A 26,834-nucleotide genomic window follows, 5' to 3' on the forward strand; every position below is an offset into this window, starting at 1 on the left:
CCCGAGGTGGAGCTGAGCTGGGTTCTCGCCAGGTCTTTCTCTTTCTTCATCAGCTGGAGGTCTTCTTCAAGGGCCTTCTTCTCCTGTTGCAGACTTTGGCTTTCCTCTGTCAGCTTGGCCTCATTCCGCTGCACACGCACATACAAAAAAACATGGATTCCCACGCAGCTGTGTTGATTTTGGCAGCAAATTTAGATTTTAGTTTAGTCAGTCTTTTGAATACAACTTAATTTAGTTTCAGTCATCTGAAATGCTTTAGTGTCGACTAAATGTCACGTGATTTTATTCAACTAAATCTACAGTTTGCGTGCCTTGATGCCGTCGTAATTGCAGATTTTTTACGCTTGCTGAAAATAGCCTCAACATTTTCAGCTATTTTCTAGCTAGCTATGTGAGCTATTTTCAGCATGCAACCAAGTCGAAGTGTAAAATTACTTGTGTATTTTACTTACTGGATCTCTTGTACACTAGTCCCTCCCTAACATTTTAGTCTAGTTTAAATTTGTTGACGAAATTGTTAATATATTTAGTCTTAGTCATCATAGCTTAGTTTTCGTCAGCGAAAACAGGTAGTCGACAAACACATTTTTCGTCATAGTTTTAGTCGACTAAATGAACACTGCCACACGGTTCCATGTCATTTTTCAGACAACCCATTATTGGATGTCCCGTTGGTCTGGCTGGTCCCATTAGAAACCCTGTCCCTAAGGCCAAACCACACCAATGATTTGCCATGCATCTCCTTGCAACAAAACGGTTGCAAGTAGTTGCATGTAGTTGCATGAAACCATTATCCCCAAATGGCAGTTTCATTCAAGGAGTTGCATTAGTGTGACATGTCCTCAAAACTGTTTTGTTTCAAGGAGTTGCATTGGTGTGGAAGTAGTCTCGCGTAGTCAGACAATTATTCCACAATCTGATTCTGGAACTACACCTCCTGAAAAAAATTCAAAGGAGCTGCCATTTCAGTTCACGAAAATATATTTTAAAATATCTTTAGAGCAAATTTTTGTATTTCCTTTTCTGCTAAGCTACAAGCTATATATGCTTAGATGATTTATATTTATATAGGATCAATTTGCGCGACTGTAAAGACGAAACGGAAGTGGGGAGGAGTCTCCACTTCCGCTTTCTATTTTACTCATTACAGCTCTTCCGTTGCTCCAGACTGTATGAAAGCATTTTGAGAGGCAACAGTCTGGTAATGCGAGAATAACGTGGAAGCCACATAGTCAGAGTAATGGGATGACAGAATTATAGACTGTCCCCTCCCACACGCACATTGGTACTCCTACGTTGTAGGACAGCAACTTCATAAATGTCATTATTTATTATTATTGCCTTTTGCAACCAACCTGAGTTGTACTCTCTCTCTCTCTCTCTCTCTCTCTCTCTCTCTCTCTCTCTCTCTCTCTCTCTCTCTCTCTCTCTCTCTCTCTCTCTCTCTCGATCTACAAACTCACAACGAAGCAACACGCTATGACCGTCCAACTCACCTGAAATGTTTCTATGTGAGCCAGCAGTTCTGTGATGCGTTGAATGTGACCCATGGAGCAAACATTTCTCATGGGTCTAGGGGTCTGCTGTAACTGCTCCCTGGAATTAGAAGTACTCGCATCATTAAAAGTATCAATACCACAGTGTAGAAATACTGTTACAGGTACAAGTCCACTATTCTTACTTGAGTAAAAGTACAAAAGTAAAAGGACATCGCAGGAAAAGGGGGTAGAAACTAAAAACTTTAGGAATTGCACCAAGGAATTCCTTTTACAAAAGGGTTGTGATAAATTATTGTACACTTCATTTTCCAAATAAAGTAAACAAAGCAACAAAGCAAGTCAGGTTACGTTTTAAGCAGCATACCTGTGCCAAGACATAAAGTTGCGTTATTTTTTCTTTTAGATTTAGATTAGATTTTAAAAAGAAAAGTTGTTCTGATGTGCATTGTGCACCCATGTGCACATAGATGCACCCATGGTTATATATTCTTTCAATTGTCCCATATCTCTGGCAACTGCACTGCGTTTCTGTCTAACAGGTGGGGCAGATTGGGTTAATGTAAGTTTTGTAAAATTCATAAAAATCTACAAACTAGTAACTACAGTAGTAACTTAAGTTTTCAAATAATTGTAGTGTAGTAAAAGTACAATATTTGCCTCTGAGATGTAGTGGAGTAGAAATAAAAGTATTGGAAATGCGTAAATGTAATGTTGGAAATAAACCACCACATATTTAAGCCATGGCTTAATTCACAGTTTGGTCATATTGGGGTGATGAAATGATTTGTTTCCAATACAGTAGGAAAGTAGATTTTTTCCCTCCAATATTATCATATTGGTTCTGCTCAACTGTCTAATCAATACAGTAGAATTTGACCTACTCTTCTCATGACATCGCTGTAAAAATGGATGCACACTTCGTTCACAGTGCTATGCCTTTCCCTAAATCGTGAAATGTGTTTGTACTTTTTACTATCATGACTGTGAGCAGGCTCTTCTAAACACGGTACGCACTTCTCCAGAACAGTGTAATATCTACATTTCTTCTAGAACATTAAGTATACAAATCATGCTTTAGTAACCTCGCTCACACCCCATTAATGCCTGTCAAGGTATAGACACCTGGGAGACCCTGGTCAACAAAGTACCAAGTGGATAAGTCTGCACTTGCGAATGCGATGTGATGTTGAACTCACTTGGCTAAGGCCAGCTGGATGAGCAGCCTCTGGTTTTCAGTAAACATGGCCTCCTCATTGGCTTTAGTCTTGGCCTGCTGGGCCTTCATCTGCAGATAGAGCTTCTCATTCTCCTGTCAGACACATCAGCACAGTGCAGAGAGCAGACAATGGGCTCTATGCATACACAACATTTTGGAAAAAAAATCACACCCGTGTGAACTGAGTGGTGCAATCCCCCCCCCCCCCCCCAACTCTCTCTCTCTCTCTCTCATTAGCAGGCACATTACTATCTCTCTCTCTGTTTCTGGCGCCCCCTACTGGTACTAATAAGTCACATACTCGTGCTCATGACAGATACATAGATACGCACGGACATTGCTGGTTGTAGGAGTGGTTGCACCACTCAAAAACAGCTAAACGGAATCCAGGTCTGGTGAGTCGCGGGCGTGTGCACAAAACGAGCACGTGTTGTTGCCCCTCGGCTTCTCCGCCCGTACAGAAAAAACCCCAGCTGAAAACACTTTGCTACACCAGTGGTTCTCGAAGTGTCCTTCCAAGCGATTTGAACTGGGTTGTCAATTCGTCAGACTCTTCTAATCGACACATGAATGTGTACATTTTACAGAGCTTGACAGGTAGGCAGCCACAAGTAAACCAACAGCTATCTGGCGCTATGCCATCTTGGTACCCTCACCAGCAACCACAAAGCATCACTCAGGGGTTGACAGGAAGATATAATAAAAGCCTTATTTATATCGGATACTTTTTTCTTAAACAAAAATAGCATCTATACCAACTGGCTTGTAGGGCTTGTAGGCAAGTTGTAGGGCCTACAACTAGTGTAATACCAAAAATTAATGTAAAAAATCGATTACATATTGGTGCTAGTTAAATTTTGGTGGGTGCTCCTAATTTTTTTCTGGTGCTCCTTCATTCTGAATTTGTTAGCACCAGTGCTACCAAGTAAAAACGTAAAATTCGAGCCCTGGCCACTGTACAGTATATGCAACCTCAAACACGCTGCTATAGACTTGTAGTTAGGTGAGCCAAAAGTGCGGGGGACGTCATGGCGTTCGCTGTTTGTTTTTATGTAGCTCCGAAAAGTGTAACCAAATCAAATTGAAGAGTCCTCCGGCTGGCTCCTCAGAATTGAATAAGCTGACTATACTATACTACTCGTTATACTAGATTGTAGTTTTCTGACTTTCTATTTAAGGGACATTCAAGCTCATATAGGCCTTGTGAAAGTTACAAATACAACATGAAACATTGGATTGCATAGACACCCCTCTAAAAGTTATATTAGGAAGTCAGAAATGAACATATAGGATAATAAATTATATAGTTAGACAAGTATACACAGAGCTCTTCACGGGTTCAAAATGATGGACACAAACGATAATGGACATTATGGACCTCTGAAATTGGTTCTGACATCAAAGTGGAGCCGTCTCTCGGCTTTCACTCTACCTGGTCAGCTCACAGCAGCACTTGATCAAATTCCTAGCAGCCCGAGCCCCCTGCTGTTTTCATACTTACAGGCTACAGAACCAATTTCAGAGGTCCACGAACACATACACACACACACAATGGGAAGGATTGTGTCCCCCATCCGAGTAATTGCTGTTCTATTGTGAGGAGGACATGTGCTCTGATGAGGACAGGAGCTCTTCATATCCGGGGGGCCACAGGCCCAAAAGCTCAAGGAATAGAGATTAACACCCTGAGCGGAAAGGACATAGTTCTCCGTTCAATCAATTAGTAACGCCCAGTGCTCAGGACGGAGATTGATAAAAAGGACAGAGATTATTGATATCAAAACCGATCACATCGCTCCACAGGCTGGAGCGTCTGTTGCGCAACATTCAATGTTATTTTGAGCAATTAACACAATTAAAAAGTATGTCATGACATCACAGGTACTCTCAAATTTTGGGCTCCCTGGCTATCAGTGTCTGGAGAGCTCCCATTCTATAGACACTGGGGAGCAGTGGGGACTAACCCTGCCAGCAGGCGTAGGCGAAGAATGCATTGGGAAATGTTACATCAGATTTTCATCATGTCCTCACAACAAAAAGATAGGATTCCATCAAAAATAATCAATTAACCGCCGGGATAAGTGCATACAGGGTACTACGTAGGTAGTGGTACGTGGTATGCTTTATTTAGGGCCTTTTTAATACCAAAGTTCCCAGATTTTCAAATAGTATGTAAGAAAGAGGCAAATAGTCGATCAATCACAATGCATGAGGCGTTCGGCTATTTTCATAATATCTGTGTATTAAATTTAATACAGACAATTCCAAAATCCAAATGCTTGTCGGGGTCGGAGGGTCCCCAGTTGAAATAATATTATTTTGGGGTGTCTGCAAAGTTTGGGTTATGGCATAACCTAAACACATGTTGACACATGCTCACCTGCTGGTAACCCTGGATGAGTGTTTCCTGCTCCTGCATTTCTTTCTCAAGGAGTCCGAGTTTCTCCTGGGTCACAATATCCGTGGCTTCGCCCCATCTCCTCTTCTGGTCCGCGTCCTCAACACGCAGCTGAGGAGGAAAGGGAAGATTCACCACTGTACCCATTACCATTATTATGGGTCATCCTCTCTCAGGACAGGTGGTACCACTGAATAAAACATGTAGTGTTGTTGATAATTGGAATAAACACGTCGGAAGCACACGGAAGGAAGTGGACTAAGAAAGGGAAGGAGCCAAACAGAGTCCCTTTTTTAACGAATGGGTTTCCATATTCTTTTGTCTGGTAATGTGTCCTCAGAGCACGTGCTGCTGACTGAAGACCAATGGATGTTTTAAACCTCTACAGTTCCCCAGGCCATTGATGCCTCAATTGTCAGCAAATGCTTTGAGAGGATATGATGTGATTAACTCATGTACATGCAGTACTTGCTGATATGTGGACGGTAGACCTATAGCGGAGTGCCACCACGACCACCTTTGTGTCTGACGTTGCACTTCCCATTCAACACATTTCAACCAGTTTCGGAATAGCTGACAGTACCGCATAAAATACTGGTATCGGTGAGTATGCCAGTCTATGCCATTCCGATAACAGGTCATTTATGATGCTATTTTATTACAGTCATATTTTGATTGCTTCAGTTGATGTTGCATGACTGTTTTAAACTCTTACTGTACTATTTACATTAAATGTACTATACACATTAACGAACAATAATTAATTTGTATTTATTTTATCAGTGGTTCCCAAACCTTAAGGACCCCCATAACTCTCAGACCTGAGTTACAGACCTGTAAGAGTCTATTTGGAACCCCCCGTCCTAGATTTGTTTAAATTACACCCTGGTATCAAATCGGTACTCAATATCGACTGATACACAAGTTATGGGTATCATAATCGGTACATGGTATTAGTATGTCAAATAGTACACAGGTCCATGTCTGTGGAGCGCAGGTTCCATAAAAGAGCATGTGTATGGAGGCTGCTTGACTGCAACTGAACAGATTATTTCCTGCCAGCTCAGGCGAGACCAAACGTCTTGCCTGAACAGATATTGATTTTAATTATAGAGTCTCCCTGACGGATGCAGCAGTGCGCTTGACAGCTCTGGATGAGAATGGCCCCAGTGCCCCCATCAAACTATCTATGATGAACAGCAAAAAGACAATTCTAGGCAAGCGCAAATCACCAATGTCAATGATTGTACAATATAATGACTGTGGCAGCCATACCGTACTAAATAAATGATAACAATACATGGATTTAAAAAGGTTATCTGAAATGAACAATGTTCCTAATCCTGTGTTTGTTCGAGATCGAGATAGGAGGTGGCTAGTTAGTCTCTGTGTTAGGGCAAGGTGATGTGGAGTCATGGACTATGTGTGTGTGCCTGTGTTGTGCACGTGTCCGACTGTGGGCATGCAGGTTCATTCATACCTTGCTCTGGAGCACGAAGTTCTCCTGTCTGAGGGAGCTGAGCTCCTCATTGTGGCACTGTTTCAGCTGTTCCTCTCTGAGGAGCAGCTCCTTGTCCTTCTGGGCCAGCTGGGCTCTCAGCAGGGAGCGCTCCTCGTCAGCCTCCTTCTCCTCCTCCCTGGGCTCCATCTAGCATGGAACAACCAGATCAATATGAGACTGCCTGACCTGACTCGCTGGTGGTTGTTACAAGAGGAGAAGATGTAACCCAGGCAAAGTAATGCGTCACTCTGCAACTTTAACTAATGTGTTCCACCTGTCCAAAGTCATTTCTGATACAGACATAGCCTTGAATCAAGACTAATACAGATTTACAGACGTAGCGTATATATTTCCAAACAGTAGCCCAGCCTCAAATAGCCGCCCGGTTCATTTTAAACACCCAGGGTCTGACACCATTTTGTTAATTAAATGTCCCGTCCAATTCCAAATAATAGGAAAGGCTTCCTTCTCTGGCTAAAGGGCAAACATACAACAGAGGTTCACCGCTGGAAGAAGCTCAGAGGAGCATTTTACAGCTTCCAACCTATTTACAAATACCTTTCAGTGTCTCTTCTTTGAATATTCTTTGAATAAGTCATTGTATAAATATAATTATACAGTGCTGTAAGCCAATTACAATGCATTAAGTATGTTTATAATGCATTATATTAATGCATGCGTTACCTTTGTGAAAAGGTATCCTAAGTAAAACTAATAAAATATGCACATCACTTAGTAGAGAAAAGAACCCGCACACTCACACACGCTCCAAAAGTTATACTCTATATAACGTTTCGAGACATTAAAGGCTCTTTGACCAGATGAAGAGCCTTGGCTCCAAACGTCGTCAATAAAGTCTAACTTTTGGAGCAGATGAGTGTGCGGGTTCTTTTATCTTTCTCTTTTCATCGCAATGATGAAATGTCGGCTTTTACCACAGTGCATTAGACAAATAACTTCAAACATGACATTGTAAGAAATGAGAAATCTGAGGTACTGAGGACATTCATTGAACATTATTTTTTTTCTCTCTCTTTCTTTTTAGAAAAATCGTGGGGAAAAAGCCTGGGTACAGTGTACAGACAGAGGCTAAAAAAAGAAACGGGCGTTGCAAGGTTTTGCTTCCTCTCTATGGGAAAACGGACACATAATAGCATGCCTTACGTTCTTCTCTGTAGCATGGTTTGTCTGTCTGCTTTCCTGTTGACCTTGGGTAGCTGCAGGGATGTGGAGACTGCCTGTGTCAATGTGGTGCTGTAGGAATGCTAGCACCTCACTGCTCGCCTGCACCTCTGAAAATTACACAATTACACACTCATGTCAATAGCTGAGCGACTTGCACTATAATGTGACAAGCGTGCATAGATAACAAGACATTTGTAGTAGGTCCTCCTTTCTGACCTTGGGTTTTCTCCGTGGGTTTGGGTTTGGGTCCGGGGCTGCGGTGCGAGGCCTGTCTGGCGGCCTGTGGCTTCTTCTGGCCGAGAGAGGATGTGGTTCCTGCACTTCCAGGTCTTGAGAACCTGGAAGCTGTCGTTGGCCTGCCCTCCACTCTTCTACCTCTAGCGGGAGCCACAGAGGGTTTCCTGGCTGAAGAGTTGGGTGGCCCGCTGAAACATGGTCCACCCTGGGGCTGCACCAAAACACATTTATTTGATTAAAGGCAACATATGTATGCTAAAAGAACACTGTAAAGGCCAGAAGACAATAAAGAAACATAACGATAATAATAAAAAAGTGGTTAAATACTGCAGCCATAATGGACTACTTCAGGGTCCATTTATGCTACTCGAGTAATCAATTATTCTATAAAAATATATATTAATTTGTTCGATTTACTGCTGCACGTCCACACGTTTCTCTCACCTGTTGTTTCTTATCTTTGCTGGCCTGAGTGGACGAGGGTCCTGGAGAGGCGCCGTCCTCCTGGTCCTGCATCAGTCTCTCCATCTCCTCCCTGATGTCCCACGTCAACGCCTGGAGAGGAAGCCCCGAGGAGGTTGGGCTGCCCGGCCTGCCCGCCTCCCTCCTCCCCACGGCAGACACAGGCTCTCTTGACCGCTGCTCGGGACTCGGCCCTGGGGATCTCCTCTCCGACGAGATGTCGGCTTTGTCTGGGTAAAGTTCTACACCACTAAAAGAAAAGCAAATGACGAGTATACTCGTCAATGGCAATCAACCGTTGGATTTCAAATGACGAGCATACTCTAAAAGATAAAAGGTTGTGTATGTACTGACGTGGCGGGCTGGAGGGTGAAGCCTCTGATGTGCTCCATCTCTGGTCTGATTGGCCTCATCAGCTCTTCTGCAGTGGGCAGCTCTGAGAAAACACACAAACACATTCAGGTACTAGTGTGCCTAGAAGCACACTAGTACACTGTGTCCAAATCCCTCTCTATATATACACATAGTGCACTTCTATGGCTACACCACTTCATAGTGGTGTCCGAATGTATAGTGATAATTATTGTAGTCTATACCAGGGATTCTCAACGTTTTTTGGCTGGGGACCCCAGGAAATGCTTTGGCCATGTCTCCCATCCATGACCACAAAACATCTGATTATGTGAAAAAGATACATTTAATACATTATATGATATATCCTGCCACACTAATAGACAGCGCAACACCCCATCCTTTGTCCGCCTTCTCCTACCAAAACACACCGTTTGCACACATATCACCATGCACAACACCAACCAGTACTTTGCATCCATGCAACTGTCATATTTACAGTATAATACCCCTTTTTATGAAATAACACATATTGCGCAAGACCAACCGGCTACGTCAAAATCGTCATCACTTTGCCGACTTAAAGCCAACTCCGTTCACTTAATGGGGCCAGTCCAAAGGCGCATTGTAGTCTACGGCCTTCACAGTGACCGGGGTGATTTCCAACCCCTCAATGTCCAAACTGGCTCATGCACCTCAGGCCCCTCCCCCTCTGGCTGCTGTCCTGTGCCGGACAGGCGATTGAGGCAAACACTCCACCTTAGTAACAGTACGCATCGACAAACACACCACGTCGTGTTGACTAGACTACACTAATAAGGACCAAGACAGCCACCACCAGCAACAACACGCCGGCAACAACCGCAAATTACTACATACAACAAACAACATGCCACGAAGAAAACGACCATCACTTTAACTTTCTGGGAGCTGCAATGCAAAGCGTAAGCGTCTCACTCGCACTGCTGCCAATGCCAACAACAACCAGACCACCACTAACGCAGACAAGTTGACAACCCCACCCCGTGTGTGTGTGTGTGTGTGTGTGTGTGTGTGTGTGTGTGTGTGTGTGTGTGTGTGTGTGTGTGTGACCACTGACTCCACTCCCAATCTACCTCTTCATACTCCATCATGGCACGTAGCACTTACCCTACCCCCTTAGATAGCACTTTTTGTAAACTTCGAGAGCATTTGCTAGACTTATAGCATGTTATGTAGACAGCACTAGAATTGCATTGGATGTAGACATAGCACTTTATAGCACAATATACTATAGTATATAGCCTATGTATAGTTGATCGTTTCATTATATTCCACTGTTACATTCTTAGCTTACGCATGTTTCATGATGACTACTTCTATCTATGTGATGTATTGCCAATGTGTGTGACTGCATGTGCAACTATCAGCACATTGAAATGTAAGGGAAGAGAGAGCTCACTCCTGTGTGTGTGCGTACCAGTGTCACACCTCCCCCGCTAAGTCACACTCCCCTGCTGCGGGTGTGTGTGTGTGTGTGTGTGTGTGTGTGTGTGTGTGTGTGTGCGCACAACAACTACCAACACCACTAACAAAGACACACTTGCCATCTCACTTCTCAGATGTGCACCATCGCCTTCAAGAAGACCGGCAGAGAGACACACACACCAGGTCAATGGAACGAATACCGGAAGACTCGCCCCGGTGCTTGCCCGTTTTTCCTCCCGGAATTGTCACCAGAGAGGGATAACTTTGTAATATGCTATTGGTTGTTTGTATTCTTTTTGGAAAAATATAAAAAGATACTCCTGTAGAAAGGCTATATTATTTTACTTATATTGACCCTATAAACAATTTAGTATTATTTAGTATATGTAAGGTTTTGCACACTCAAATGGTACCTCGTCAGATAATCCCCACATACAACAACTTCTGTGAACAGACTTCAATGTAGTAGCTTTTCATAAATTATATTTGTACTTAGGCTGTCTGCTGTCATGAAAGTTTATAGTTAGAGAAATTCAAAGTCCAGCCGTCTGCTGTCCACTGTCCAGCCTCTCCCACCCCTCACTGGGGAAAATTCTGGGAGGAAAACAGAAACGGGGTGAGTCTTCTTGTTACCAATGGAACAGCCTTCGGACACAGGTACCTATGCAAGTTAATCTATCCAACTCAATTGAATTCAATTCAAAGGGCTTTATTGGCATGAGAAAACATACGTTTACATTGCCAAAGCAGAAAGAACAAAACAACAACTCACCCTAAAGCAATGTGGCCATGACACACATTTACTATTTAATGTCTTCAAACAAATATCACATTCACCCTAAAGCAATGTGGCCATGACACACATTTACTATTTAATGCCTTCAAACAAATATCACATTGTCGGCCTTAATACTTTCCTATATGCTGCTGCATATACATCATTATCTGCACTTCCTTCACAGCATCATTCCCACAACATCTCTACTTCTCAGCTGAGCGCCGTGAGGACATGCGACAGAATGAGAAGGACCCGGTCATTGGCAACATCTAACTACTCTCCTTCTTCCAGTCAAACTATATATACCGTACTACTTTTATCACATTACCTTCCTTCCACAGATGACATATACAAGTTCTCATATACTTCTCATAACACAATATTTACATTTCATTCATTAAATAAATGAGGGTGTAGCAATAAACTTCAAACCAAATCCTCAAACTTCTCCATTATTTCATAGCGGCTCCATTATCACAGACAAACAAATTGTAGCAAACAGTTTTAATAATTTCTTCACTAACATTGCCACCCAGTTGGTTAATAAACTCCCCCCGCATTCAGGCCTGTACGGTGCTGAATACATCAAAACCCACTATTTAAAATTAGGGGCCCCAACAAGACTCCTTTTCAATACAACCAGTAGGAAACGAAGAGGTGGCCCTTCAGCCAAACAAGGCCACTGGCTATGATAATATCCCCAGCAGATTCCTCCGAGACGCTGCTGTCTCCATAGCTCCAATCATAGCCCACATAACAAATTTATCCATCAGCCATTGCTATGTCCCAAAGGAACTGAAGATGGCACGAGTAATCCCCCTATTTAAGAAGGGAAGCAAATTAGATACTGGGAACTACCGCCCAGTTCTACATCTAAGGTCATAGAGAGATTAATTTATGAACAGATCAACAGCTTCCTAAACAAACTACTATTATTTCTATTATATATTAACGACATGAGTGCTGCCTGTAATTGTAAATTGTTCCTGTTTGCAGACGACTCAGCACTCCTGATTTCGGGAGAACACAAAACTCAGGTTGAGGAGGCACTCAGCTCAGAACTCACCAATATCCGAACTTGGCTTACAGATAAAAAACTCTCATTGCATTTAGGTAAAACAGATTCCATCCTTTTTGGGTCCAACCATTCCCTTAATAGGTTAATTGTAAAGGATTTTAAGGTCAGTATTGATGAAATAGTAATAGCTAACAAAGAAGAGGTTACATATCTGGGCTGTATACTGGACAATAAACTGACGGGTGAAGGCATGGCAACAAGAGCGATCAAAAAAGTAAATCAGAGAACAAGATTCTTGGGCAGAATCTCCACATTTGTTAACAAGACGGCTCTCAGGACACTAGCTGGGGCTCTCATTCAGCCCTTATTTGACTATGCATGCACCTCCTGGTATTCCAACATGTCAATGTCACAAAGAAATTAGCTCCAGACCTCCCAAAACAAACTAATCAGACTTTTACTAGGATTAGGGCCCATGACCCACCTCTGTGCAACACAATTTGATAGCATAGGTTGGCTCAGTGTTGAGGACAGAGTCAATCAACTGAAAATGGGACTAGCATTCAAGATTGTAAATGCAGCTCTGCCGTCCATGCCCACAGTGCCCATTTACTTGACTGATTAACTCAAAAAGGTGAGCAACTCTCCCAGCCATAATACAAGAGGGAGTGTAAATAATGATCTGGTACCACCCATTTTCAGAACAAATATGGGTAAATTCACATTTCACAGCACTGCCACTCAAGTGTGGAATGCCCTGCCCCCTTCCCTCAAAACAACCTGGTTTCCTTTAAAAAGGGTCTGAAAACTCACCTGTCACTGTCATCAGGTCAAAGGGAGAGAAGGTGATTGGCTCTCCCCCCCCCCCCCCCCCTTTTTATGTTTTATTAATGTATTTATATTCCAACCTGTACATATAGATGTAGTGTGTTTGAGAAAGTATTGTTTGTTGTCACTGTTGTCATTGTGAATGAATGCATGGGACCCGAATGGAAACAAGACCGCAAGGTCTTTCTTCGGTACCATCCTTTTGGACCAATGCTGTGCTTGACTGTACCCTGTACTGTTTGCATCTAATTGTCTAATAAAATTATCAATCAATCAATCAATCAATCCCTACCTTCTCAGCTCAGCAGCATGACGACAGGCCCCAGAGAAGGACACGCAGCCACTCATTGGAAACACCTCTGGCCACAGGTAACTACTGCTCTTCCCATTACCAGTGTCAAGCATTATATCTACCGGTACTACAACTGCATTTTCATTGACTGCCTTATGACAGATAGATACAGTACTTCTCATACTAACACAATATTACCCTTTCACCACTACCTTCTCAGGTCAGCACCATGCGGACAGGCGCTACACAAGGACACGTGCCCCCTCATTGGAGTTTTGCCTACCTATACTACCTGTATTCCTAAGGACTAATTATCCTTTATCCTTGACGACATTCAATATTCATTCATTCATTTGTGTACTGTTCTTTAAAACCACTGTCCCCCTGCTCATTACATTGCTCCCAATTACTGCTGCTAACTACCTACCTACCACTGTTCATGTTCATACTCAATACGTTTTTGTACAGTCATTTCATGTTACTCACTAGTACTATTACACTTTCTCTTATATCCAAAAATAAAACAGCCTATGACAAAATATGCAGTGCGTTGTCCACAGATACAGAAATAATGAATAACCCATCCGTTTCTACACAATACTGAGTTTACAAATACAGCTGCAACATGAAGTGGAATCTGTCAACTCCCGCAATTTCCTTCTTCCCATATTTCGCTGCAACGTAACTCTGGGATGAGCCACCCGTAGGGTGGCGAAATTCTACTTTCATTAAAAAAAAAAAAAAAAAAAACGTTTTGCAGTTTTCACATTTGTCCATTATCATAATTTTATTTTCTAGGGTGTGGGAGCCCCTGGCCTACCTGACTCCATGGTGGAAGCGTGTTGTAGAGTCCTCTCAGGGGGGGAGGTGGGGGGAGATGGCCTGCTGCTCCTCCTCCCACCACTCCTCCTCTCTGGGGAAGCCTGGCGGTGTTGGCCGTGGTCCTCCCAGTTCTCTGCAGAGTGACTGATGTTCCTGTAGGCCTCATGGAGGGCCTCCATCTCACTGCCTCCACTCTGCACATAGGACTGGCCCGCTGGGAAAAGGAGGCCGATTCACTAAATATAGCCGACTTAGGGGCTGCAACACCGAGAGTTACACCGAGGCTGAGATGTTTGTCGTTCAGCGGCAACGACGACTTAACGCACATAAGGATTCCGCACTTTCTGGTCAGACAAAGGAGGAGCCAGGCCCGGAGGCAACCCACAGTGCCTAGAGCCTCCTAACATCTCATCAGCCATCTTCCCCACCGACTGTCTCTAAACCCCCAAGAGACAGTGGGGGCTGTAGCATGCCACTTGGACACAGGCCGGAGTCTGATCAGCCTCGGACTCTGGAGGATTGTCTCTTTTGCGAGACCCGAAACACCCAGTGACTCCAGTAAACAACATTGCTGATGTGTCCAAGTTTGTGCAACAGTAGATGTTTTATTTACATATTGGACCACATACTTTGGTACCCGATTTAATAACATAAGCTAAACAAGGCGTCCCGCGATGCACGTGGGCCTGTAGAATGGCATTGAGGTATACTATTCGGTCAGGCATATTGTGATATTTGATTCTGGCTCTATCGCCCAGCCCTTCACTGACTGCATCATTACAGCATTAAAAATGCATAGAACAAAAATAAGGCACTTTGATCCGATACCTGGGCACTTGACTTGAAAGCATTCGACGTGCCTGCAGTGGCACGTTTTATTTGCAGGGGTGACTGATGTTTCAACTTGCGTTTGAAGTGCCCAGGTAATTTTCTTTTTATATTCGGTTTGCCCAACGTCGAGCATCAAGCCCTTCTACCAACACCGGCTGAAGTGCGCTGGACTCCTTCTCTTTGTGAGTACATCATGTGTATATCAGAAGTGCTACTGTATGATTGATGTACTAGTCTAGAGACCCATGTTTGCCTTACCTGGTAAAATAGCCTCAGTGTCCACTGGCTCCCTCTTGTCTTCTGCAGGTGTAGGGCCTCTACTGGTGGAGTCCAGCAAACTGTCCAGAGAAACTGAGACACAACTCCAGTGAGAATAACCAACCACTACTGTCCTGGTTCAATACATAGTCATATTGGGAGATGATCATAATGTTGAAAGGTGTAACTGCTGCCAGACCCAACCCACTATTGTGTATAGTCACACAGCAGCCATGCTTTCATACTTGTTTGGGGGTTATAAAAAGTAAAAGCAAAATGGCCACTGTGTGAATAAGGACCCAGTCATAATTAAAATTATTATGTTTTTACCTTTGGCCTGGGGGAGTGGACTTTCAGGTTTCTGAAAATAAGAGAGGAGACAAACAAATACTGAGTCACCTGGTCACCTGTATCATGCTGTCACACACATTGAAAAATAATTAAATTTCATTTGAAAATCAAATCCAAAGATTTGGAAGTGTGTAACAGTGGTCTGTCCCACCACAACAGCTTAACAACTGCTCACAGTTCAGTGTTATAGTGCCGTGGCAAGGTTAACAGTCAGACGGGACAAAACGTTCACCTTCGCCACTCTGATCTGACTTTACCTCCACTGGCGTCTCCTTCCCGCTCCCTTCATCTTCAAAGTCCTCACTGTAGTGTGGGGAGGCTGCAGGTGTCAGTAAGAGTAGACAGTTACTCAAATGAGCTCCGAGTGAAGATGCATGACCATGCACAGAGGAAGGAAGATGGGAGGCGGGGAGGTAAGGGGGCAAGAGACAAAAACAAAGAAAGATTTGGGGCCTTATGTTGTGCCACCCCTTAGCCCTTATCTCTAAACTTATTTGCCATTTTCTACTATTTTGAAAAACATTTCAACTAGCCGATCTACACCGAAACGTTGTGGTCTTCTAGTTCGGCTATTTGAACTATTTTAAAATGTTTTTCAAATTAGTAAAAAAGGGCAAACAAGTTTAGGGATATGGGGTAAGGGATATAGCCCTTGGTTTCTTCCCTCGTACCTGGACAGCTTCTGTCAGTCTCCATGAATCTGTCATCCCTTCTATCTTCTTCAGCACGCTCAACTTTCCTGAGGAAAAGTAAATCCATCTTCATTAAAGTAGCATGAGCAAAGACCAGGCTTTGCATCTGTAAGTGGAGATCACACATTACATATTAGTGTGTAGTGGAATCTCCATGGGACATACGCCTGGGGCTGGGAAGTGATAGACAATCGCCCCAAGCCATACCTGAGTGTGAGGCCGGTGTTGTTGCCTGTAGCGTCCAGCTCTCTGTTTAGCTTGGAGTAATCGATGCTAGAGGTTGCCTCCGCTTCTAGCTGTGCAAAGAACCTGGCTTTCTCCTCTTCTTCTTCCAGGGTGTCCATGCAAACGCTCGCTGTGACCACAACTGGACCCGATGCCATCACCGACTCTTCACACACAAAGGGAGAAACAAAGGAACAAGTGTATCTAGTACTGTCAGGGAGTCACAGGAACCAATCAGAAGAGGACAATGATCATCAAAGCATCAAGCTCCCCAGGGTACATTTCATTGGCAGGTAACTGGTAAATCAGGGTTCCCCAATAAGCTGCCTGCAGGCCATTTGCGCCCCCTTGTGGCCCCTGGAATAAAAAAGATATATATATATATATATATATATATATATATATTTGGGGGGGGGGGGGGGGGTCCAAGATATAAATGGCATTAAATGGGGGTCAGTAGCCTATGCATGTCAAACTGGGCATCCTTTTCAAATGGGGTCTTGCCCTGAAAATGAATTTTCAGGACAAGACCTTGACCTCATGCGTGCGGACTCGGCCCCCAGCCTGGTACCCTAGTCAAAATATGGCCCTTGATGAAAATGTATTGGGGAACCCTGTGGTAAATGGTCTATGGTCAATAATATCAAAAGCTGCACTAAAATACAATAGCACTGTTCCAACCAATAATTTACTGTCAATTTGTTTTAACCAGTCATCTGTCAATTGTGTGAGAGCTGTGCATGTCGAATAACCTGTTTTATATGCGTGTTGAAAATCTGAATTAATGCTATCAATAGAGAAATATATTTTTTAAATTTGCTTAAATATGATTGTTTCCATTAATTTACCAAATGCCGGTAAAATACTAATTGGCCTACTATTCGATCCAGTGAATGCTTCTTTCCTATTTTCCGGTAGAGGAGTTACTTTAGCAAACTTCCATAACCGAGAATAGATTCCTTCCTTGATACTTAAATTTAAAATATAACATATATATAATTTCAGCTGACCGCTTTAAGAATCTTTTTTCATGCTTTGCCCTGCATTATATAATGTTGTGTAATTGATTCCGATAGATGGCCATTTGCAGGCAACATGCCATTTCGTATATTATCAACTATACTTATGAAATAATTGTTGAAATAGAAATTTCTTGGGGTTTGGTGATGAAGCCTTCACCTGATTCAATAAATGACAGACAGATCTGACGGTGAGCTTCTTGATGCATTCTTATCACAGACAAAGGAAAATAACTTTGTGAATTCATGCAGAGCAGCTTCAGTATGCGTAGACTCAAAATAATACGCTGTCCCACTTTATGTTCTGCAAGTCTTCAATAAAGGCATTATCACAGAAGTGCTAGTTTTAGGTCCCAGTGTTGAAAGTGACAGATGCAAAATGAGATATGCCAGCCACAGAAGCCTGCATACGAATATGTAATTTACTTTAGCTTTGTTTCCTGTCCCAGAAGCCTTGTGCACTTGTTGATTGGCTATTTTCGGTGCATGAACATGGCGCACAAAAAAAGCATGACTCAGACTTTACCCTCAGCCTCTAGACTGTCCCTGCTGAGAAGGGCCGGCTCGGTCCTTTCTTCTCCTGGCCGCTGTTCCTCTGCCTCCTCTTGGATTGATTGGGACTTTCTCATAGACTTCATGAACGTCTTACCAGATCCCAGCAGCCCTGGACAAATCAAATCAGAACTAATTATGTAGATGTATACAACTGTTGCAGAGCTGCAACAGCTTATCATGTTTTTTGGGGGAATTTAGTTTTTTTCAATAAAAAAAGCAATTGATGAAATAAGGAAATAATCGATAGTTGCAGCCCAGTCTGGTAAATGTAGCTGGGGGAAGGGAAAGAAAAAAAAGAGGAGGACCAATTCCAGTAAAGTCTCATCTCTGGCACAGCGAGGGCTACATTGAAGGTTATTAGAGGCACAGTTCAAGAAAAGGTGTCTTTTTAAGGTGCTTTCATCTGAAAATTCTCCAACTGTCTGCACAGAATTACCTTCTATGTCCTCAGTCTCACAACAAAGAAACCTTGTTTAAAATATAATTCAGGGGAGAAAGTGTAACAGAAAGCAGCACCAGAATTCAAAGCTTTGTCAGAGAAATACATGTTTTTAGTGTTTTATAATTATTATAAAATGTATTATCCTCCCTTTACAGATTTCATAGTTCATATCTCCCAGTGAAAAGGAAGCAGTGAAAAACATTATTAAACAAAAATTATTAAATTAATGAAAGGGTTGCCTGGCAATAGCCTGCCACTGGTAGCCATAACAACAGTTATAGAGGGGCAGAAAGTGAGTATGAAAGGGAGACTTCTACCATCTCCACTGCTGTACTGGGAACCAGTATCACTGCCGGCCGATGGCGTGACAGAAGAGTCATCAGGGGTCCTCCTACGCCCTGATGTACTGTGAGGACTTTGGGAGTCATCAGCTGCTTGAGAATAAGCCTCTAGATCACATTTACGGCTGTTGTCCGATTTAACATGCCTCTCTGGAGCTTTGCTACGAGGCGTGGGGGTTGGCTTGTGAGGGAGCTCCACACTGACAGCTGATAGAAAGCCAGGAAGCGGCAGCTCCGTGAAAGGAGGACAGAAGAAAGACCATGATAAGAGAGGCAGTTCATTAATGAGAGGAAACGTTAAAGAGAAAAGGCTGGCTAAGATGGGAGTTGAAAGACAGACGGTCTGGTTTCTCACACAGCAGGCGAAGATATGTCGTGTTACGTGATTTTGGCCCCTGAGGCAAATGCGTTAATAGTTTGCCTATTAGCACAATTGACACAAATGCTCTCAATCACTGGAAACAGTTCTGAATAGTGAATACCAATACACTCCCAGAGTTAAATTGACACATTGGTAATGCTAAATCAACAAGTCCCAACAAGTCTCTGTGCGCACTTACTGCTTTAATGTGCCTGCAGCTGGTCTGGTCTTTGACTCAATAAACTGCTTTCTAGTTACTCCCGAGCCCGACCTCTTATTATATGTTTTGGTTGAGGTGCAGACCGTTTCATTTAGGTGAGTCAATTTAGGGTTTAACCCCCAAAAAATTGATACAAAAGGTTTTTCAATGGATCTTGGTAGTATTGGGCATGCTAAATAACATACTAAAAGTCTACCAAAATCTACCTCCCAGAAAGCCGCCATTTTCAAGATGGCGTCCAAAATGGCTGCGCGGAGCTTAAAATGGCTATATCTCAACTGGAAAATGTTGCAAAGGACTTGTCAACTGATTCTGGTACCTCTGAACATGCTTAAGAACATACTAAAAGATTAGGAAAATATACCTTCGGGAAAGGCGTCATTTCCAAGATAGTGTTCAAAATGGCAGCCGGCCAAGCTTAAAATGGCTATATCTCAATAGAAAAACATTATACAAATGATACAAAAAAACATACCATTTCCAGACTAAAGTGGATGCTGGACAAAAATGTTTTGACTAGTCTGACATACGCACGCATTTGGGGAGAAAACGTAGTTTGCTTACAGTGTTTCTCATTCACTGTTACACAGAAGAAAGATTCACTCTGCAAATGATCATCACAATCAGAAATAAAACGCTCATTTAAAAGTTTCCAAATCCCTACAATATTTGTTTATTAAAGCTATTTAAGACCTCAAATCTGCATTGTTCAATGCCTCAATGTAAGCAGTATGTGCGAATCGGTTCTTCATTGATCTAGTCTGCACGCTCTGTGCTTCTAACGTATCTACCGCTCAATGTGTCCTTTGTGTGATATATGTATAGTATCCAGTGTAAGCTATATGAAATATGCCGTCTTCGAATGAATGGAGATGTATTTTGAAGGTCATCTCACATGAAGGATGCCGGTAGGGGCAATTGTGATTAACACAGGGCTTTGTTAAGTACCTGTTTCTTAAAGATCTGGTCTAGGCCGTTCATTTGTGAGCCAAACAATTTTCCCAAGAGAATTTTTGTCTCTGATGCAGAGATTACCATACCAACAGATAATGTAAACTTATTAATATAGATTTGATTCCTTGACTTTGCTGGCAAATTGCTCTTGCCATTCATACATCTTAAAATATCTATTTCCTTTGGCTCTGGTGGAGTGAAGTGTCCCATTCTGAAGACTTCAGAGTTTTTTTTTTTACACCTCTGCTGCTTAGCGGAGGGTGTGGTGTTGTAGAGGTCGTCTCCCCGAACGCGTGCTTATGTCACACTAGTCGAAACATAGCAGGGATTGTTGTCCAGCATCCACTTTAGCGGATTATGGCTCTTCCATTGGCCCAGACTGTATGATGAAGCGTTTGGAAATCGCGGAGGCAACAGTCTGGTAACGTGAGACTATCTCAGAGGTGAAATTGACAATGGGATGAATTTTGTTTCCTTTGTGACTGTGCAATTGTACCATAGCTTTGTCCGAGCTTCCATGGTATTCGGTGAAGGAGTGAACCTCCATCAAGAACGTAATACTCTGTTTCTGGTACCGAATCTAAGATTGCATTACTTGCATGATCACAGATCGCATGTGCTAGTTGTGGTTTATCAGCCTTGCGGAAAACGTCTTCAAAAAGGACAGAGTGAAAGGACTGAGCTCGTAACACATAACCTCCTCCAATGACAGCTCTCCAGTTTGGAGACAATCAGGAAAAGTTGAACAGAAGTGTAGAATCAATGGTTCGATCGATCAGGAGCAACCTTGATAGCTTTGTCCAAGGGCTATGGCTTTATCCTTTCTACTGAATGAGAACGTGAATGCAGGCTGTCCAAAAATTTTGTGCATGATGTGTCCAACAAGGTCATAATCATGCACGTTCACTCCGTCCTCAGCGATGTAACAACATTCCTAGCTCAGACTGTGAAAACATAGGCCTAATGAAACTGATTCAGATGGTGAAATCAGTCATCAGAAGGTATATTGTCCCAGATTCTTATTGTGTATAGACTAGGTATCAGAATAAAGCTATTTTATGCTCCCGGCCGCCATTTTGGCTACCACCTTGAAAATTAAGCCTTTCTGGAAGGTGTATTATCCTAGATGTTTTGTATGTTCATAAGCATGTCTAGAGGTACCAGAATCAAATGAAAAGTCTTTTGTATAATGTTTTTCTATTGAGATATACTAGCCATTTTGAACGCCATCTTGGAAATGACGCCTTTCTAAAAAGATGGTAAAGCGAACTTGGCTCAAGGTGGAATATTTCCGTTGCGGTGCGTCATTTTGTATCTTTTCATTGACTTTGCATGTATTCTGGGGGGTATCTTTGCCTCCTGTGTGAACACACATTAGAAAAAAAGAACACCACAGGGGTTTAATTGGACAGCTTAACTACTTAAACCTAATCTAGGCTGTACTTTAAACGATTAGCACTACGGTTCTAATGGAGCACAGTGGTGCTGATACCCTGTGTAGGTGTGATTTTCCTTGGCTTGCGCTCATCCTCCTCAGTGTTCCCAGCCTGTATTTTTTTTACTTTAATAAATCTGCGTTTGCGTGCTGGAAAAAGATGGAGAAAAGAAGTGTAAACACAAACAAGCAGAAATGTAAAGGTAGTAGCAGGAAATTCTCATTAAAAGCAGTCTGAATACATGCTGGCAAACATCAAGCGTTTGAGAGACCTACAGCACCCTCTGCTGGCTACACAGACTCAGTGCATTAATATCAGGAAATGTTATGAAACCTCTATATCCACATATAAAAATGTTAATTCATACGTAAAATTCATTAAGAGATGTAATAAAGTCCACGTATTGAAAAGTCAGTGCTTATAGCCTTTTTGAAAAAGTAGTCAGTCATTGATGTGAAACTCAGTTTCAGATTCCAAGAGGGTTTCCAAGTACTGAGGAGTTTATATCCTCAACTACTGACATGATCTGGCTGGCAATTTCATTGACAGTCTGGCGTGGTTGGAACTTTAATATTATTCCTGATAAATAATGAGTATCTTAGTTTTATTTTTTAACTAAAGCACTGTCCTGACCTGACACCAGTTAATCGTATCACAACATATTCCATCTGATCACTCCAACCTCCTCTGGCCATAACGGCACTTCCAACCAACCAGTCGAGCCATTATCTAACTTGATTATCTGTGAAGTTCTAAAGTCAGTCATGCATTATATAACATTTGTTCTCAAATGGGTAAAGGGCATGTTATATAATTGATATAAAGGGGCCATTTGAGAACACTCCTTGACTCCATGCCTTGGAAATTGGAATGCTCATATATGAATGCTCATATATGGGGATTTCTGTATCTGAATGTGTCCCTTTTGTGCCCATACTGTATATAGAGTTCAGTGTCAGGCATAACCAGGAGGAGGATATATGATGAGTTCAGTGTCAGGAATAACCAGGAGGAGGCTATATGATGTCATACTGAGTACTGACCATACTCCATAATACTGAACGGAGATTTTTGGTTTTGGGAAATGATGCAGCCGATGAGTCCCAAAGTTATACCTTTTGAAACATTTTCCAAAGTTCATACAAGCTCTCAACAAACACCGTGGCTGGTAATCCAGTCTGGCAGTGTGCCACGGGCTCGACTCCCGACGGCCTTTACTGCATGTCACCCGCCCCCATCTCTCTCCCCATTTCATGTCAGCCTACTGTCTGTCCTTCCATAAAAAAATATTAAATAAAGGCGAAAGCCACAAAAAAAAACATAAATAAAAGAATTGTCAACACCCATTAAAACCAGGAAAGCGAGGGGCATGGTGGCACAATCGGTAGTGCTGTCGCCTCACAGCTAGAAGGTCCTGGGTTCTCTCCTCCGCGTCTTCAGTGCCCATACCTAAGGCGGGCTTGGCGAAAGGGCTTTTCTGTGTGGAGTTTGTATGTTCTCCCCGTGTCCCCTACGGTAGGTAGTTTAAAAAGCAGGTGGCTAGCGCACATCCAGTTTGGCTGTCCCTCATTGGTGTTTGTAAATTGCAAAGCAAAGTTACTATACAGTATTTACCCAGGGTAACTGGACTAAGCTCAAGAACTTGTTTACAGCCAGGCCCTGCTCAAAGAACATTTCATGGTAGGGGTTCAATGCCTTGCTCAAGGGCACTTCAGTGGTGGTAATTTTTAACGTGCCGGTCCGGGGATACGAACTAGCGACCTTCCGGTATCAAGACCGCTCCGCAAATCGTTCGGCCACCGCTGCCTACCCAGTCAACGTCAGTCACGTGACGTGACGACCCAGATAAAATGGAGGTTGTCACATACTAACAAATATCACCTGATGAAGGCCGCCTGCGGCCGAAACATCGTGTCTTGTATTATGGTGTTTTAAATAAAAGAAAACACCATCGGAGCAAACCTGTGTGCGGACTCTCTTCTCTTCACCCTAGGGTAGGTAGTGGTACCCTCACAAAAAACATGCAGTAATCCTGGTCTCTAAACTACCACCTCCTAGCCAGCCCGGGGCGCCTGATGGAGGGGAAAGGAGGTGGTCGGAATAACGTGTTCCTTCCTCGCACTGGTGTCTGGTGTATAGAAGGAAGCATGAGGTGAGCCCGCTGCCCCCCCAGGTTGGCAGAGGAAGTGTAGCGCCCAGGATTACATTAGATAATTGACACTGGGTGAAAATTATAAAGGCAAGTCAAAAATAGCAGATCGTAGAATCGGCCTCATGTCTTAATGGGTTACCATCGTTAGGACTCTCCACAATCAAGATTCGACCTTAAAAACTGGGCATCGGTCAGGGCTCTAATTAGTACCTCTCCCTTGTCCTTGGTCACTGTCATCCTCATGTTGCCACCATGGTGAAACGCTGACAGCTGGCTTCTTGGCTGGCTTCTGATAGGCTCCTCCAAGGCTTTCCAGGACACTGGGCCTCTTAGGAATGGCACCCAGGTCCACAGAGTCATCTGAAACAGACTGACAGCATAACGTAAGTTATGCCATGTTTTCTCATCGTGCCAAAAAAGCCCCTTTGAATTGATTTGAATTGAATTGATTCACTCACACTTCTTATATACTATAGTTTGACACACCCTGAGATACTATGTTACACATCCTCCATCTGAGGAATTTAGGTCACGCACCCACCACGAAATCCAGCAAGGGGGGTCTGGCGTGATCGTATCTCTTTATTCTATTCTTCTATTCAAATGGGCTTTGTTGGCATGAGAAACATGTTTACATTGCCAAAGCACGTGTGAAATAAAACAATCAAAACTAAAATGTATGTACAATTAAAACTAAAAAGGGATGAGATGTGTAAACAGAGCTGCCTGTGTCACAATGCAATTGTGCAGTCAATGTGAAAAAAGCGAGTTCACAAAATAATAGTGCATTTCAAAGATATACTGTATTATTTGCATCATTGTGGTTGAATGGGAAACCCTGTTTGTTCAAAACTGTAATATTTCAATCCAATGTAGTTATTATTTAATAACAAGCTCTTGTTAATCCTTTTCAGTGGTTAAATAGTTATAAATCTCTCAAAAATAGAACGATTGCCGGTCTACAAGCTCAAGTGTTGCGATGCTGTGTAAATTATGATCTTAATGTAGATAAGCAAATCTTGCTACGTTTGTGTGACACTCTTGTACAATGAAGTAGTAGGGCTTTTATTTACAAAATTAAAATAAATACAACGTTTCTGGCCGACAGTGACGAAATACAAATATATATGGAAGGGTTATACAGAATACATATACATACTTCATAGTTACTATCCAGTATACAGTATATTCTGTCTAACCCTTCCTAGTACATGGCTCTCATTAGTTCTTGCTATATGAATTTGTGAACAAAATGTGCTGTGCAATAAAAAGCTATATATAACAGCATTTAGATGCTAGTTACATTATCATACCAAGTATTGTATGTACATTTTACCCACATTATCTAAATGCAATCAACATAAACAGAGGTTCCAGGCTCATGTTAGCCACACTTATCTGTGATCCTCCAAGGTCCCCCTGAGAATAGAAACTCATAGTGTGATGAAACCTGTGTCATAAAGCCCATCTCACCTCCTTCAAGAACTGCTCAAACTGCTCATCAAGCTCCTCTTTGGTGTGTCGACGACTCCGACGAGACATGGTGATCACGAGTGCACCATCTATGTGATGTAACATTATGCAGACAAAATCAATTTAGTCATTCATAATCCAGCTACAGCTGGATCTGTAGCTACAGCTACACTATGTAGCTTTTTTTTTATTCATAAAATTACATTTTGCCCAATCTGTATGGTAGAGTATGTTAATATAATATAACTCATACAATTGGGGTGGTTGTATTTTGTCTCTATATGCTCTTCTATTGAGACATTTAGATTATATCAGATTCTAGACACAGGATCTGATGATGATCAAGATTCAATTTAACGTCTGAGCAAGCAGGCTGGCTCCATTAGATCAATGGTAAAAATGTCGGCACAGGAAACCGGGTTCAAATTCGGTGTAGAAGAGGAAAGTTTCATATTTCATAGTGCCAGTATGGCAGTAGCGATAAAAGTATTAATGATACAGGAAATAACTTTTAACCACCAATAACCCTGTAATGTAAGAACACATGCTGGGTTTTGATTACCCTGCCGGCCTGCCTGGCTGATTAGCACCAGATAAATCACTGTCTCTAAACAGTTCACCCACAGAGGAAATCTGATTAAGATGAAACTATTAGTAATGGACAATTTGCTATCAGTCAGACTCGGTACCAGATCACATGATCAAAAGTACGTCACACATCAGACTTGACTCATAGTTTCGATGCATGTTTTGAGTTTCTCAAACTGCGGGTCCCGAAATTATTTTCGGGGGTACCCAAACAAAATGTAATGTCTAAACTCCTACGATTCGAATGACTGACAGGGTGGGGACCCCCAGTTCAAATTATGATTATTTTGGGGGTCGTGGCCTGAAACGTTTGAGAACCATAACCACTGACCGTAGGTTGTTGAGACTGACTGACAACTGTCAACTGCTGTCAACAGCCAACAGTCCTCTGTTCACAAGCAAAGTGGCTTAGCTACAGCAGCTAATCTACTGTAGCCCAAGACCATTTAGCAAGAGAAGCTAGAAGTACAACAATCATTCAACTTCACTCTAGATGCTTTTCATCACGCATACGTACCGGTTGATACAACAAAAAGTCAGTGAACCTCACATAAACTGTCCAACTTGTTTGAGTGTTACGGTTAGCATAGCAATGCATACAGCAGTTTGTTTGTTATTATTGTTAGGTGGGCTCCTCTGGGCTAGCTTGCGTGTTCCCGCGACAACAGCCGGGTGAGATAAGCAAGCTGATTGGTTAGAAACATTTGCCTCGGAGGCAAGTCACGTGACCACCATCAGTCACGTGACCAACACCAGTCACATGACCAACAGACTGCAGTGATTCACTTCTTTGTTTGATTTCATAGTTTTGCAAACACTGTAACATAATGTTTCATGTTTGCTTTGTCAATGTATACATAAAGTTTTCTATAGCTCATTGTG

General features: G+C 42.5%; 1 protein-coding gene across 1 annotated transcript in view; it reads right to left on the reverse strand.

Annotated features, from left to right (window-relative positions):
- Positions 1-26,609, reverse strand: part of cep162 (centrosomal protein 162) — a 46,974-nt gene extending 20,365 nt beyond the window's left edge. Inside the window, exons 1-19 of the mRNA XM_080768946.1 lie at positions 26,470-26,609; positions 25,365-25,453; positions 24,102-24,261; positions 17,957-18,094; positions 16,394-16,577; positions 16,166-16,233; positions 15,752-15,813; positions 15,474-15,504; positions 15,144-15,236; positions 14,053-14,268; positions 8,853-8,934; positions 8,481-8,748; positions 8,016-8,247; positions 7,779-7,906; positions 6,594-6,761; positions 5,096-5,224; positions 2,696-2,808; positions 1,497-1,596; positions 2-128 (exon numbers count right to left, since the gene is read on the reverse strand). Coding sequence (XP_080625072.1) covers positions 2-128; positions 1,497-1,596; positions 2,696-2,808; positions 5,096-5,224; positions 6,594-6,761; positions 7,779-7,906; positions 8,016-8,247; positions 8,481-8,748; positions 8,853-8,934; positions 14,053-14,268; positions 15,144-15,236; positions 15,474-15,504; positions 15,752-15,813; positions 16,166-16,233; positions 16,394-16,577; positions 17,957-18,094; positions 24,102-24,261; positions 25,365-25,433 — 2,368 coding nt within the window. The 5' untranslated portion in view covers positions 25,434-25,453; positions 26,470-26,609. The remainder of the gene's footprint in view (position 1; positions 129-1,496; positions 1,597-2,695; positions 2,809-5,095; positions 5,225-6,593; positions 6,762-7,778; positions 7,907-8,015; positions 8,248-8,480; positions 8,749-8,852; positions 8,935-14,052; positions 14,269-15,143; positions 15,237-15,473; positions 15,505-15,751; positions 15,814-16,165; positions 16,234-16,393; positions 16,578-17,956; positions 18,095-24,101; positions 24,262-25,364; positions 25,454-26,469) is intronic.
- Positions 26,610-26,834: the final 225 nt, after the last annotated feature.

This window comes from Protomyctophum bolini (assembly GCF_963924005.1).
Source record: "Protomyctophum bolini genome assembly, chromosome: 7".
In the NCBI taxonomy this organism is placed as follows: domain Eukaryota; kingdom Metazoa; phylum Chordata; class Actinopteri; order Myctophiformes; family Myctophidae; genus Protomyctophum; species Protomyctophum bolini.